Source organism: Hemitrygon akajei, chromosome 13, assembly GCF_048418815.1.
Source record: "Hemitrygon akajei chromosome 13, sHemAka1.3, whole genome shotgun sequence".
In the NCBI taxonomy this organism is placed as follows: Eukaryota; Metazoa; Chordata; class Chondrichthyes; order Myliobatiformes; family Dasyatidae; genus Hemitrygon; species Hemitrygon akajei.
Genome location: NC_133136.1, coordinates 44,331,742 through 44,344,951, shown reverse-complemented (window position 1 = coordinate 44,344,951; position 13,210 = coordinate 44,331,742). Strand labels below are relative to the sequence as shown.

Here is a 13,210-nt window from a genome sequence, read left to right as displayed (position 1 = left end):
CCTAGAAAGAGTAGCAACAGTACTGAATTTTCTCCATTTGTAGACAACTTCTCTTACTGATGATCATTCAGGTCTTTAGAAATGCTTTTGTAGCCTTTTCCAGCTCGATGCATCTCCACAATTCTTCTTCTAAGGTCCTCTGAAAGTTGTTTTGATCGAGGCATAGTGTATATAAACAGATCTTTCTTGAGAAGAGCAGCATCTATCAGTAACCAGATTTTGGATGTCTTTTAAAAAAAAATAGACAGGGCACCTCTACAACCGACGCTTCCAATCTATCTCATTGATTAGAACACCTGGTTTCAAATACCTTTTGTAGAAGGCAGCATCCCAGAGGTTCACTTACTTATTTGAACATTTACTATGATTGTTTAAACATTGTACTTGATATTGGCAAGATGTAGTACAATTGTCTGTGTTATTAATTTAGGCAGATTGTGTTTGTCTACTATTGTGACTTGGATGAAGATGAGACCACATTTTATGAGTAATTAATGCAGAAAACTAGGTAATGCCAAGGGTTCACAAATTTTTTCTTGCAACTGCACATACTTTCTGTAATTTAGTTCTTTTTATTATGTATTGTAATGTACTGCTGCCAAATAACAAATTTCACACCAGTGATATTAAACCTGATTATGATTCTGATTGTCATATGTATGTGTGCAACTCATAGACTTACAGAACTACGGTAATTTGATAACTACTGTGAAGCTAGCATAATCTCAGTGGATGAATGATACAGGCAAGGTCATACAAAATCACATTAATTAGGTAGTGCCATATTATGAAGGTGAAACTATATTTAAGTGCTAACCAATTACTTTCAGGGCATTTAACATGTTAAAAATTAGGCTTGGTGAAAAGCTGAAGTACAAAAGTTCTCATTTCCATAGTCAAATGGGTTCTCTTCATTCAATAAATTATATATTAACAATAAGAAGATTTTATTTGTAAATCAAATGAGTAAAATATTGAATTTATTTGAATTTAACCTCTTTTTGTTTAACTTTCGTGGGTGTGGAGAGATACCATTTTAATATTTCATTGCTCCTGCCATATCTAATATCATTCAAAACGTACACTTAATTATTCTGAATTTCAGCTCCCCTTGCAGACGGCTAAACTGCACAATATTGAACTACGGCTGAATTGATTCGCATTTTCTCGCAGTAGTCCTGGAGGAAAATAATTCTGACTGGCAGTAATAAACCTTGCCAGAGAGCTACTCTTGCACAACGATGTTTTTAAAACTCAAAATGAATCCTAAAATTGTGAAAACACCAAGATGCGCTTTTGGGTTAGATGAAAATGAAGAAGCTAATATCACTGCACAGAAAAGATGGTCATGCTTTTGGTTAAGGCACCTCAAGTCATAAAAGATGTCTAGAACTCCTTTTGATCACAGTCTCAGAATAATAAATGTTTTCACTGCTAAGGTTATAATTATTATTTTACTTATGCTTCCTATCCTCAGGTGTCATTTCCTCACTTTTCAGCATAAATTATTTGAAATGATAAGTAATCATCTGATCAAAGATGAACCAGCATCAAATTAATCTTAAGAGACATTAAACTGAATGACCAAAGTCTGTGTCCACCTGTCCGTTCGTGCATGTATATGAATAGGGAAGGGATTCCAGACCCTTCGGCAAAATCATCTTAGAGTTCAGCAAAGCATCTACCTGGGTACATAACAGCTTGATGTACAGAACAGCTGGGTACATGACCACAAGAAACAGCAGAGTTGTGGATACAGCTCAGCACATCATGGAGACCAGCCTCCTCTCAATAGACTCTCTCTATACTTCTCAGAGCACAGTAAAGCAGCCAGCATTATGAAATACACCACTGAATATCTCTCTTCTCTCCTCTTCCATCGAGCAGAAGATACAAAAGCCTGAAAGCTGATACCACCAGGCTTAAAGACAGTTTCTATCCAACTGTTATCATTTTCTCCAACAGACCTCTACTAAACTATGAACTCTTGAATCTCACGATCGATCACGTTATGATCTTGCACTTTATTACAGCACTACACTTCCTCTAGCTTTTACGTTTTACTCTGCATTATTATTTTACTTTGTTCTAGGTCACTGCAGTGTGTAATAACTTGACCTTGTATGGACAATATCCTGGGGCATCTGACAATAATAAACCAATACCAGTATCAAGATAAAAATCAGATGCACAAAACATCAAAATTTCTCAGAAAGGGTGGAATGAAGCAAAGGAAGAATTTGAAAAGGGATGACAATGTTACAGTTAACGCAACAGGTACTGCAGATCAAAATTCAAACTGCTGGAGGAACTCAACAGGTTGAGCAGAATAAGTGCAGGAATATAACGTTTCCAGTTGTAATACTTCTGTCGCCACTGTTGGGTCAATGTATGCACAGGATGACATATAAACAATTGGGAAGTAAGCGCTAGTTGTTCCCTAGAATATCACTTGGATTAAAGGGTATTTAACTATAAGGAGATACTGGACAAACAAATATTTTCATTGGGGCACCAGAGGCTGAGGGGCAAACAGATACCACTTTATACCACAGGGTACACATTGAACAAATAAAATTAATAATAATTTTCTATAACTTCAATGTTTAAAAAACTCACATTTTGTTCACATAGCAGTTTCAGATCATCTCGTTGAGGAGAGCTTCCAAGTCCCCACTGTGCTTCTAGTGCATCAAGCTGACTTGGTACAAGGATATTGACCCGCCCTTCTCCTGGACCATTCTGATCCACAACTAATTCTTTCACTCTAAATCAAAAACAGGTTTGAGGCAAGGGGAATAAAAATAACAGTATTTATTTTTAGGATAATTTCTTCATTAAACAGATTTCAAATATATAGCCTTCATAGCCTGTACTAAAAGGACTGGTAACTTTATAATAATGTCCTGATAAAATTACAAAATTTAGATTAGAAGGTGTGCTATAACTTGTGATTCAACAAACAGTAAAAATCCAGTTTTTAAATTTGTTTTTGATGAAAGTTAAGCTCCAAAAGCAAAGGTGAGCTTTCGGTATTCCGGAAGACCGGAGAAAAACAATTAAGATTATTATTTACATAATATTTTTCAAGTGACCTTCTAATATTACCAATTAATGAGCGGTCTCCTCCCCTAATGTAGGCCAGGTTAATCCATGTTTAAATCTACCAGTACACACCCTTTTGACTGGACATAAAGTCTTATGCCTTATTCCTAACTTAAACTTCCATTATTTCAGCCCTATATTTTATCATAACAGAAGGAAATTAAAAACGTTCTCCTGATTGTAGAGGTTTGCGTCAAGCTGTCAAGTTAAGGTGGCCACAGCAAGTCGGATTTCTTCTCACTTGTTAAAGTTTTATGTCAACTGTACTCCTTCTTTAAATAGTCATCTAGCCGCACTTAATGATTTATGTTAATATGTATCAATGACTGTCCCCTCCTTGCCTCAGTCATCAAAATATATTATACTTCTAATACAACTGAAACAAAATATAGACCCAGAATTTTAAGATATAGGAGCAGAATTAGGCCATTTGGCCTTTCAAGTCTGCCATTCAATCATGGCTGATTCTTTTCTCCTCTCCTCAGCCCCAATCCCTGGCCTTCTCCCCATAACTTTTGATGCCATGTCCAATCAAGATCCTATCAAGCTTTGCCTTAAATACACACAATGACCAGACCTCCATAGCTGCCTGTGATAATAAATTCCACAAATTCACCACCCTTTGGCTAAAGGAATTTCTCTGCATCTCTGTTCTAAATGGACGACCCTCTATCCTGAGTCTGTGCCCTCTTGTCCTAGACTCCCCCACCATGGGAAACATCCTCTCCACATCTGTTCTGTCTATGCCTTTCAACTGTTGAAAGATTTCAATGAGATTGCCCCTCATCCTTCTAAATTCCAGCGAGTACAGACCCAGAGCTATCAAACGTTTCTCGTATGATAACCCTTTCATTCTTGGAATCATCCTTGTGAACCTCCTCTGAACCCTCTCCAATGCCAACACATCTTTCCTTAGATCAGGAGCCCAAAACTGTTCACAAAAGTCAAGGTGAGCCCTCACCACTGACTCAATCTACAAGTTAACCTTCAGGGTGTTCTGCACAAGGACTCCCAAGTCCCTTTGCTTCTCAGATTTTTGGATTTTCTCCCCAATTAAAAATAGTCTGCACATTTATTTCTACTACCAAAGTGCATGACCATGCATTTTTCAATACTGTATTTCATTTGCCACTCTCTTGCCCATTATGACCTATGGTTTGACTAAATTTATAATGAGGTAAATGAAAATGTATGTATTCTACAAGAGGAATAAGAGGAGATAATCTACATTTGAGAATATATTTTGCATTCTTGCCAACCTTCTTGCCAATGTTGCCTTCTATAATGACTCAACAACATAATTCAATCAAGTCAACTATGACATGTTATTTTCAAGAAGTGGAGAATAATAAACAAGATTTAAAATAAAAACACAACAACATATTCTAGTTTGTTGATGCTACGTAGCTGGCTTGCATTGTAAAAATTGTTAAGAGAATGCTGGGAGACTGAAAGGTTTCCTAGTTCAGAAGGACCCAAGCTGTACATGAATTCCTCAGAGCTAATATACAGATACAGCAAGCTACCAGGAGAGCAAATTGTATGTTGGATCTCACTGGAATAGAATTTGTTCTGGTGAGACAACCCCGGAATATTTAGTTCTGATTAACCTATTTAAGGAACCTGTACTTTATGCTTGTGTTCAGAACATCGTTGCAATAGAAATACTGCCCCAAATGTTCAACAGAATGATTCGCGGGATGGATTGTGGGGGGGGGGGGGGGGGGAAAGAGGGGTGGAGTGGACATCTTCCTCAATTTTAAAAGAATGAGAAGTAATCTCATTGAAACATAATATTGTTACAGAGCTCAATAAATGAACCAGCAATGTTTCCTCTGGTTGTGATGTCTTAAGCCAACTGCCAATCTCAGGATAAGGAGAAAATTATTCAAAACGCTTATGAAATATCTTCACTAAAAGCTGTGATTCTTTGGAATTATTTGTCCAACATTGCCATGGAGGCTTAGTTTCGGAGTATATTCAAGGCAGACATTACGGGAAATTTTGGGTTTTAATGTTATTAAAGGAAGGGAATTAGTGCAGAAAAATGGTACAGGCCATTCATTATATTAGTAAACAGAGGATGTATAATGCACCAAAGCTCTGCTTATGTTCCTTATGTTCTTATATAAATTAATAATTTGTAAGTAAAATTAATTTGCCATTTTAATCTACCACAGTTAATATTGAAAATAAATACAGTATAAACAGTAATTAAAATGGTTTAAATCTCAACTGAGTTCAAAATTAGCACTTTATAATAAAAATAGTAAATTTAGCAAGGGGCCAGTGGGACTAAGACTGCTTCTGGTTTGATTAAATAGTGAATACAAATGCAATTTGTGCAGGGTTCTATCCAACAAACACTATAAGCATTGTCCTTTAACACAAAGCAGAAGATGCATTCTCATACATTTTAATAATATCGCGAAGTACAAGTTTCTGATCTAGATTTGTATTTACATAGCCTTTAGGTCAGCGAACAAATCATTTTGAAAAAAAAACAAGGTTGTGAAAATTACACTAAAACAATGCAAAAACTATTTATTCTACCTTCCAGCAAATAATGGGAAAAATGAAGAAAATATATTTTATAAAAAAAAGTTAATAAAATTAACACGCAATTTGGAATAACTGAATAGTTAAGTGTTTCAGTACAAAATGGGAAGGTTATATGGGTATGGGGAAAATGGCGGGTGGGAGGATTGGAAGGTCAGAGGAGAAAGAAATGGAATTGACAGAAAGATATAGACCTGGTAGGTGAAGGAGGGAAGTCATCATAGTCGAGGTAGGTAGGAGAGAGGTCAGATCGGCTCCCACCACCTTGCTGAAAGGGAATATCCGAAGGACTTATTCCAAACTCCTTTACTCTGCAGTAGTAAGCAAACGTGCGAACAAAGAGGAAGGAGGAAATTTCAGTCAGGAAAGAACAATATAATTAAAAACTTGAATGAAAGATCACCTGTCGAAAAATACTCCCATTTTAATTCAAGAATTTGTGGATTTCTCTTTTCAATTTAAACAAAAGTCTGAAAGAAACAGTTGAGCCAGTTATGAAGATGAAACTAGAAAAATTGTGCCAAACATTCTAAATAGCCACAACAGCAATATCTGGATGTTAATGACACACTGCCTAACACATGGAATTTAAATGTCTCACATACAACAATGGAACACAAACAGAAATTAAATATTTATACAAGAATTCAGTGGGGACCTGCCAGTGTGAGGTAACAGATGACTAAAAGCAGCAAATGAAGTACTTTTATTCAAGATGTGCCACAGGAATAAGCTGTATAATTATAGGTCTATGGAGATGCAAGGGACCGCAAGTGCTGGAATTTAGAGCAGAAAACAAAGTACTCATCAGGTCAGGCAGCATCTGTAGAGAGAAATGAACAGTCACCATTTCAGGTCAAGATGCTCCATCTGGACTATATAAGAAGTGGGGGGAAAAGATGGAATACAATCTGACAGGTGATAAGCGGATCCAGGTGAAAGGTAAGTAGCAGCTGGAGAAGAAAGGGTGGAAATGGCACATAGGCTAGGTAGATGGACATCAGAAAGTGTTGCAATCAATGGAATCTGATAGGAAAGGGTATGTGAAGGAGAAACTGGGTAGACTAGGAGGAGAGAGAAAAGGACGGAGTGGGAGCAAGTATTCTGAAATTGAAGAATTTAACATCCCTATTGTCAGGCTGTAGATGACTCAGGTGGAATATGAAATGCTGTCCCACTCTTCCTCTAGTTTAGATTACAGGTTTACGAGTCTAAGATCAATGGTAAGGAAGTTATTGGGGGGAAAGGTCAAGGTTAAACAATATTGGAAAGGTAGGAAGATAGTCATCATACTTTTGCAAAGGAGAAGTCCTATCTGATCAATTTGATCAAATTTCTCAGAGACAGAACATGATGGTTGGAAGTTGTTTTTATGACCACAGGATGACTGTTGGGACCCTTAATACTTGCTACATATACTAATGATTTGGAATTGCTTATAAGAGGTATGAATAATAAGTTTCTGGATGACACAAGAAGTAGTGGTGTTGTTGATAGTGAGAATATTCTTAGGCTTACTGGTGATATTGTTCAGTTGGTAAAATAAGCAGAGCAATGACAGATGGAAGTTAATTCTGATAAGTGCATGGTGATGTAATTCAGGAGGTGTAACAAGGATAGGTCATCACAATGAAAGGCAGGGTCATGGCATTGACAATGAGGATAGACAAGTCCAAGAATTCCTGAAAGTGGCAGCACAGTTAGATAAAGTGCTGAAGGCAAATTATTGGACATTTGGCTTCATTTGCTAGGGAAGAGAATATCAGAGTAAGGAGATTATTTGACAACAGGGTGAGCCCACAGCCGGCTAGACTATAGGAAATACATGATTGTACTGGAGAGGATGCAGTGGAGAATCACCAGGAAACTGCATGGAATGAAGCATTTTTTTTAGTTATGAGGACACACTGGATTGGCTATTTTTCCTTCAAGCAGAGGAATTGGTGGGGGGGGGGGCGGGGTGGAAACTGAGAGTAGATGAAACATTTTTCCACTAAGTAGAATTGTCTAAAACTAGAGGACAAAGATTTAAGAACAAGGATGGGAAGTTCAAGGGAAATCCTAAGAAAAAAAATGGTCACTTAAAGGGTAGTTGGAATCTGAATTGTATCTACTGCTTAAGGGGTAGATGGAAACAGATGCTCACAACATTTAAGAAGTAGGACACTTAAATTACCGAGGCATAGAATACAATGGATTGGAGTTGACCTGGTATAGCTGAAAAGTCAGCAATATCTTAAATGGTAGTGGCATTTTTGACCATTAAAATTAAATACAGACATTGATTATGTCTACTTTGTTTGAAGATTAAAGGATAAAGCTAAAGGTATGGAGGAACAATTCAAACAGACTTAAAGATTTATAGGAAAGCAGGAAAGAGACCAGACTTAAGACGATGTCACTTGTGTTCAAGAGTTTTCAGGAATCAAGAGCTGTGAGCTATTCATCAACTTTTACCTATAAGCCAGTTAATAGGATTTTGTACTTAATAAACTTTCACTCCTTTTTATAAACTACTAGTTATAGGTTATTTTGTTATGTTCAAGAATCACTCAATTCTTCGACACTGGACATGGCAACCATACAATGATTTCTCACAATACCAGTAATTTATTGAATATACTATTCAAGGCCTTGTTTTGATACCAATTATTGATCCAATATTCAAATACAACATGGTCCAAGTGAAAAACACATTAGCAATCATCACACTACAAAAACAGCACAGCACCAATATTTACAACTTTTACTTAAGGTTGGTAACCAATTCCAAGAAATCTAAACAATAATTTTGTTGTTACTGAAATATTGGAATGGAGATGGCATTTTGCTTCATATACATTGTATTTTTAGAGAAATAACATACCTGTTTGCATATCTAAGTGTATTTAGTGTGTTCTCACAAGAACCCATCCCTGGAGAGATAGTAGCAATCTATGAATAAATGCAAAGATTAAGGAAGACATAAAACATGCGTACACCAAGCAAAAATATTGCATATGTATGAAGATTCACTAGTGAATAGTTCATGGTTTACTTTAGAGTAAAAAGCAATAGCAAACTGCTACAAAATACTGTTATTTCAGATAGAAATTCAGCATCATTCTAGTTCAAAATAGATCAGTTAACATCTATAATTAAGAACTGATAAATGTTTAAAATCTGAGACAACAGATGTTGGTGGTTAAACATATTTTAAACTAAATAAATAAAAACATCTATAATTGCAAATTTAAATGTATTAACAAGACAAACAATCAAGTATTATTGTTGTGCAGGACCCTAATATATGCCACACATTTCTTGCTTTATAATCATTTTCTGTTCTTCAAAATACTGAACTGGTGGTAAAGCACTTGGGTCAACATTGGAATGTGAATGAATGATGCCTTTAAATATATTATTTCTTTATATTCTATAGAACAATTTAATAACAGCAAAAAATGCTGGAGGAACTCAACAGGTCAGGCAGCATTTCTGGAGGAAAATAATGTTTCAATCTTAAGACTTTTCTTCAGGACTAGAAATAAGGAGGGCACAAACCAAAATAAAATGGTGGGGCAAGGGGGAAGGAGAGAAGCATGGATTGGGCAAGTGATAGGTAAAACCAGGTGGGGCGGAGGGGGAAATAGATAGGTGAGGGATGGGGAGGGTGCTGTGGGAATGCTGTGAAAAGCTGGGGAGTAATAGGTGGAAGAGGCAAAGAGCTGTTAAAAGATGGAATCAGATTAGATAACAGTGAACCATGGAATTATGGGAAGGAGGTGTGGGTGATGGGCAGATCATGAGGGCGGGAAAAAGGGGTAAGTGGGCCAAAGGGATACAAGAAAACAAAGTGGGGAGGGGGTGGTGGAACACTTCAAGCACTTTTACTCTGAACACACAAGTTGAGGATAGAAACAGATTAGAGGAATAGTATCTCACAATACTTCTTGACAGTCTTCAAACTGATGGCATCAATATTGATTTCTAGAAACCATTCCCCTCTGTTCCCCCACTCCTCATTTCTTCCAATCCCTCTGGTTCCTTTACACCTTCTCTTTACCCTCTGACTGCTCTCACGACCTGCCCATCAGCCACCTCTTCCTTCCTCTGACAGACCAACTCCTTTCCTTTCTTTCCAGACCTGATGAAGGGTGCCAGTTCAAAACATTGACTGTTCATTTCCCTCCTTACTGAGTTCATCCAGCATTTGGCTCTATTGCAGCATCTGCAGTCTTTCTTTTGTCTCAACAATAACTCTCAAAGCTGAGTTATTGCTGTTGCAAAGGATGTTGTCCAGTAGATTTTCTGGTGCAGCAAATATGCCAGTGATTATGACTATATATTATTGATTATGACCAAGTTAACTGTAATAGTGTAGAGAGAACCAAATTTTTTTTAAAGTTCAGAGTATCAGAGTATCAAGTTATCAGAGTATCTTTCCTGAGTTAATACTCCTAGTTTTAAAAAGGATCTAGTGCTTTAAAAAGATCTAGTTATTTTATCTATTAAATTTTAATAATAATTTATTTAATACTCCTAACTTTTATCTAATAACCTGTCAAAAAATTGTGGCATCAAATAAAAAGTAGAATTGTTTTGTTTCTGCTGTGAGCTCTGTCTTTTAATCCATTCTTCCATGTGCAAGACCATTTACATATAATAATGAAGAGCTAACAGCTCACTTCAATCATATCTCAAGATATCCCTAAAAAAACAAATTAAACTTCAGATTTTGGAATCTGAAACAAACGTACAATGAACCCAGCCAGTTAAGCAGCATTGTAGAAAAAGAAACCAGTTAAGAATTCAGGGCAAAGGCCCTTCATCTTAACTACCCAAGATATCATTATCTTCAGTAAAATACCGGGTGAATAGAAAGAAAAATGATTTACACTAACTCCAACAACTTACTGGAGTATACCTATTTGCTTTGAACAGATATTGTTTAAAAAAATGTGACTTACCATGCAAGTTCTGGAGTTCTCTCCTATAAAAGAATCTCTAAGCACTTGAGTAAGTTTACTGGCTCTGAACGGGGTGTGAGGTTTGTTTCGACCCAAGGCACGGATACATTCCTATAATTACACAAAATGGATTATTAACGAGAGATGCACAGACTACATTAAATTTCTGGATAGAAGTACTTTTTGGTGGAAATTCTAGAGAGAAATACCTTATAGCAGAGGGATAAATAGCATTGTTGCTTGTTCTTCTCACCTCACAAATCTAACATTAACTTTAAATAACAAGTTGGAAACAGTAATGCAAATTACAACAATCATGCCTATAATTACACTTCCAAGGATTCCAAATCTCAAACTTGTGAAACACAAGGTAGCTGTAATTAAAATTTTCCTTTTATGGAAAAAATGCATAGGAACCGGAAAATAGACTAGAAGAAAAACTATTTCAGAGTTCAAAACAAGTTAAATGGTCATTGGCCATGTTAGAAAAATGCTAGGTCTGATTGTGGCAACTTTTTATGTCGCAAAGGAATGATTTGCAAATCTTAAAAGGCTGCCACAATTGCACTTAGCATTTCCCTAAATTCCCACTTAGCATTAATTTTGATCATTTAAGTTTCTTTTCTGTGTACATGAGCAAAATCCAAAGTGGCTACTCATACAGGAAAAGCAGGCTTCACAATACACATGTACACTACAAGACTTCATAACAAGATTTGCATCCGACTTATTTTGAAATGAAGGTGGGATGGAAATTTCACTGCAAGATTTGCAGTTGTTATTAGTGCAAGAACAATCTAACACACCCAACAATGTTCATAAAATATTATATCATACCTTAAGAGAAACGCAGGTGGTCAGGGGTGAAATAAAGAGCACAAAAATAACAAATAAAATTTTGGTGGTTAAAATTAAGGAATGAACTCAGATATTTTATAAATATGTAAAGGAAAAGAGGTTAATTGAAGCCATATCAGAGCGTTAAGGGAAGAATCAGAAAAAAGTATATAACTTTAATAAACACTATAAATCTCTTTTAACATAAAAGGCAAAATGATATAGATCTTGATATTGAGGAGGAAGAACGTAAAGTATTAGAAATAGGATACAGAATTGCAAAGGAATAGGCCCTTCCACCTACAATGTCCTTGCCAATTTAGACTATTCCCATCTTCCTGTATATGGTCTACAGCACTTCATTCCTTTGTCTAAATGCCTTTTAAATTTAAACTCAGAATGAAGGTAAACGAGAGAGATTCTGCAAACGCTGGAAATCTAGAACAACACACACAAAATGCTGGAGGAACTCAGCAGGTCAGGCCATTTATGGAAATGAATAAACAGTCGACATTTTGGGTCAAGACCTTTCTTCATGACTGGAAAGGAAGAGGAAAGACACCAGAATAAAAAGGTGGGGGGTGGGGGGAGGGAACGGAGGGCTAGCTAGGAGGTGGTAGGTGAAGTCAGGTAGGTGGGAGAGGTAAAGGGCTGGAGAAGAAGGGAATCTGATTGGAGACGAGAGTGGACCATGGGAGAAAGGAAAGGAGACGGGCCCCATGGCACCAAGTGGAGGTGATAGGCAGGTAAGGAGAAGAGGTTAGAGGCCAGAGTGGGGAATAGGAGAAATGGGAAGAGCTACAAAAAACTCGGGAGCTGAAATATGTGTTAATAGGATAATTAGAGGGGATTTCAGGACTTTTGTCTTACCCAAATAACAAAGAAATCCTGGCTTTAAGTAAATATCTAGAGAAGCATTTGAAAATCTATAACCCACAAAGTTTTAGATCAAGAACTGTTAAGTGAGGTTAGCTGAAAATTTGGTACTCTGTGCCAGTAATTACCATAATACAAAAAGTTCAAATAAAAACTTATAATCATACGGCTGACTTACAAAGTATCTAATAGGCAGCCGTAATTTATATGGACCTATAATAAAGATAAAAGTTGTTTCTTTGCATTACCTTGAGTGCTAAAAGACTCTTGTTAATTTCAGCCCCTTCAAGTCGCGTCTGTCGATCTGCACTGGAGGTGTCTGCACCCCTTTCATTTCCAGCCAGGTCTATTAAAGAAAATTTTCCATGCATTTTCCCTTTTCTGCGAAGAATTATCTGAAAAACTGCATGGCTTCTTGAAGAGTGAGCATTTGCAGAAGTCTGACCAGATGTTCTAAAAGGATATTGAAACAAATACTAAATTAAAGAATATTTGCAAAACTTACCTCATTATGACGAACAGCATTATTTAAAAGTTCAAGGTAAATTTATCAAAGTACCGTAGATGTCGGATTATAAGCCGCTACTTTTTTCCCACATTTTGAACAGCTTTGAACACTGCGGCCTTTACTACGGTGCGGCTAATGCATGATTTTTTTTCATGCCGCCAAAAACATTTTGCCTCGTAACAGTAGACCAATAAAATTGATGAGTAGTTCACAGAGGTCCAATGAAATTGTACGATAAATCAAGCGCACTTTCACAATTAAATTATTGTAAATCAGTCATTTGTACTCACCCTCATCAACATGGAAAACACTCAAAGAAAAGCATTGTGCTGCCTTTATGGCAGTTATTTAGTTTATAATATTTTCGCTTAGTAAT

At 36.5% G+C, this 13,210-nt stretch overlaps 1 protein-coding gene across 2 annotated transcripts in view; it reads right to left on the bottom strand.

The window, feature by feature from the left end:
• The window catches only part of kif2a (kinesin family member 2a), a 112,578-nt gene that overhangs the window by 11,404 nt on the left and 87,964 nt on the right, over positions 1–13,210 (bottom strand). The window contains exons 14-18 of one of the 2 annotated variants that reach the window (XM_073064506.1): positions 12,575–12,779; positions 10,614–10,724; positions 8,531–8,598; positions 5,859–5,975; positions 2,620–2,767 (exon numbers count right to left, since the gene is read on the bottom strand). In XM_073064506.1, the coding sequence (XP_072920607.1) occupies positions 2,620–2,767; positions 5,859–5,975; positions 8,531–8,598; positions 10,614–10,724; positions 12,575–12,779 (649 nt within the window). The remainder of the gene's footprint in view (positions 1–2,619; positions 2,768–5,858; positions 5,976–8,530; positions 8,599–10,613; positions 10,725–12,574; positions 12,780–13,210) is intronic. The other variant, XM_073064507.1, reaches the window with a different exon arrangement.